The sequence below is a fragment of the Bison bison genome, unplaced genomic scaffold (assembly GCF_000754665.1).
Source record: "Bison bison bison isolate TAMUID 2011002044 unplaced genomic scaffold, Bison_UMD1.0 scf7180017864383, whole genome shotgun sequence".
NCBI lineage: Eukaryota > Metazoa > Chordata > Mammalia > Artiodactyla > Bovidae > Bison > Bison bison.
The window spans coordinates 6,931,597-6,934,435 of NW_011494955.1; the positions used below are offsets into that span (position 1 = coordinate 6,931,597).

At 46.2% G+C, this 2,839-nt stretch overlaps 1 protein-coding gene across 2 annotated transcripts in view; it reads left to right on the top strand.

The window, feature by feature from the left end:
* Positions 1–2,644: 2,644 nt before the first annotated feature.
* The window catches only part of SP1 (Sp1 transcription factor), a 38,196-nt gene continuing 38,001 nt past the window's right edge, over positions 2,645–2,839 (top strand). Inside the window, exon 1 of one of the 2 annotated variants that reach the window (XM_010857928.1) lies at positions 2,645–2,747. In XM_010857928.1, coding sequence (XP_010856230.1) covers positions 2,741–2,747 — 7 coding nt within the window. In that variant the 5' untranslated portion in view covers positions 2,645–2,740. The remainder of the gene's footprint in view (positions 2,748–2,839) is intronic. The other variant, XM_010857926.1, reaches the window with a different exon arrangement.

Sequence of the window (2,839 nt, forward strand, 5' to 3'; positions counted from 1 at the left end):
TAATAAACAAGCTTATGTTGAGGACATCCCTCACAGGCCAGGTTCTGAATTCTGTCTCGTCCTGGAGAAGCAAAGAGAGTACTGTGTAAAGGAGTGTGGCTCTTGAACTTCTGGGTCTAAAGCTAGGTCTTTTTTATCATTACCTGGAATAAAACCAAACCCTAGTTCCCATTTTTGGCTTAGACCAGCTTAGAACTATTGGGAAAAGAAAAAAAAAAAAAAGCTTTGAAACTAAACAAAACAGTCATAATTTAAAGTACTGGAGAAGAGCATGACAATTTCTTACATTGGTTGAAAGGATTAAATTAGAAATGTTCAGAGGACTGCGCCACAGTTTTAGTTCCTCCTCCCTCCACCCGCCTCAGCAAGTTTGGGTGTGGTCTTTTGCTAAATACACTAAACAGCTGTTGGAATCTCCAGAGCTTGGTTTACAAAGATGAGCAATGCAGCTTCTTCCCTCCAGGAAGTTTCTTTCCTTCTGGAAGTTTCTTCTCTCAAGTTTCTTCCTTTAGTGCTTCTTAAACTGTGATTTAGGGACTAATCACCTGAAAGAGTTGTGTTCTCTTGTCCCTCTCCAGAGACTATCATTTACTAGGCCTAAGATGAGGTCTAGGAATCTACCTTTTTTTAAAAAAGCAGTCCAGAGGATACAGATAAAGATTCCCTGATATTCTATTTTGAGAAACTTTGACTTAGAGATGCTAGTAATAGAAATGTAATGCGATGTTTTGTAATAAAGTTATAAAAGAAGATGATACCATGTAAGCTCTCCAGGAAGTACCTGCAGGATTTTTTTTTAAGAGCTAGAAGGAAACAAAAAGCTTTTCTTAAAAAAAAAAAGTTTATTAAGCCCATTTTAAAAATTAAGCTCAATTTTATAAATGGTTATACAGGCATTATTCATTTAAGAACTTATAGACTTTCGGTGGGATTATTCTGAGTTGAAATTTGGCACAACTCATTAGCTTTGTGATCTTTGGGAAGTTACTTCCCAGCATCAATTTCTTAACTTAAAAAATACTTACTAATATCTCAACGTACAAAATACTTACTAATAGCCTCTAATACTTACTAATAACTTCCTCATGAGAATGACATTAGGAATGCAAGATACCTAGCTGATCTAGGCACTTAACTGTAGGCTTTTACCTTCTGGCCTTGCCCAGAGAAACATGAAGCCTCAGTTTCGGGGAATCCAGACTTTAAAACATGACAGTATCAAGTGCTTAACTGTAGATAATGAAGTGACAACATATAACATACAAGTGAAAAAAGATATGACCTTGTCACGTTATTGACAAGTCACCCAGGCAGCTGCCACAAAAACTAGGATAAAGGCAAGGCAGAATGGGAGGCCAGAAATTCAGGAAAAATCCTTTTATGCACTTGCAAAAAGCAAGAACTTTATTTTGCTACTTTGCTTACAGCGTATTTACAATTAAGGGGGCAGCGGCAGCGGAAAGTGGCTTATAGCATCTTGATTATGGGAGGTTCTCCAACATAATTTAGCTTCAAATGCAAGCTCTTTTAAAGTTAACCCGCCTTAAGTAACCAGCACCAGACAAATTGGGAGAATTTAATAAAATGGCGTTCGCTGGAGTCTCACAAAGACCTCGCAAATCGGTCAGCGCGTTAACTGGCTGTGTGAGAACTCTCACCAAAGCTCTTGCGCCTGTACCCACAGGGCTTACACCACATTCAGAGGCATCCGCCTGCCTCTCCGCCCACCCCTAAAGGGGTGAGACTCGAGAACTACTTTTAAGAGCGGTTAAATTAAGACTCAAACGAGCCTTGGTGTCAAAACAGAACTTTGCGCCGAGTGGCTCGGCCTGACACTTGTTGAGCTGCACGGTTCAGCTGAAGCGTTGCTACCTAATCACTGTAAAGACGTCCCCAGAGGAGGGCCAAAATGGCGACGGACTCCTCTTGGCACAGCCCTGTTCCCTCCCGGCTCTGGTAACGCCCATCGGCCAAGTGGAGGCGGTGGCTGACTTTCCCCCCAGCCACCTCATTGGACCGAACGACTGAGGCAGAGGCCAATTCTCCTCTGCCCACTCCAGGTTCTTGCCCTCAGAGCTCACGCGGCGCTCAATTGGCTTTTATACACGTCAATTTGCGTCCTATCGCGTCTCTTTTCAGTGTTAATCCAATCATAACTTTCCTGGCTGCCCGCCTGATTTCTGATTGGTTTTGATCTGCTTCATCCTATCCCATTCCTGTCTACTTCTTACCTCCTCCCACTAGGACTTTGCCCAGGCACGTCCAAGCTTCTGGTTGGCTGTTGTTCTGTCATTCCAATGAAAGCTCTTCCAATCCCTACTACTCACGGAGCCCGCCTGGCAGTTGACTGGCTTCTTCCCCAAGCCCATCATCTTTAGTTCCTGCCCACCTTCACTTCCTGCCTCTTTCATTGGCCTCTAAAACTGAGAGGCAGATCTTTTGGGGCGGACACCACGCACGCAACTTTGTCTTACACGCCTTAGAGAGCAAGCGAGCCTTAGCATTGGGCAATCTGCCCGTCTTTCTTCTGCAAGTCCCTCCTTTCTCCCTCCCTCATTGGGCGGGGCAGCAGTAAAGGGGCGGGGCCTAGGCCGGGCTTGTGGCGCGCTGCTCCCTCCTCCTTACCCCCCCCTCCCTGTCCGGTCCGGGTTCGCTTGCCTCGTCAGCGTCCGCGTTTTTCCTGGCCCCCCCCAACCCCCCCCGGACAGGACCCCCTTGAGCTCGTCCCTCAGCTGCTACCATGAGCGGTAAGGATGAGTCCACTCCAAGCTTAGGGGTGGGAGGGGAGTGAGGGGGCGCGCGCGAGGGCCGACCGGGCGGTCCCCGCCGTGAGGGGGGG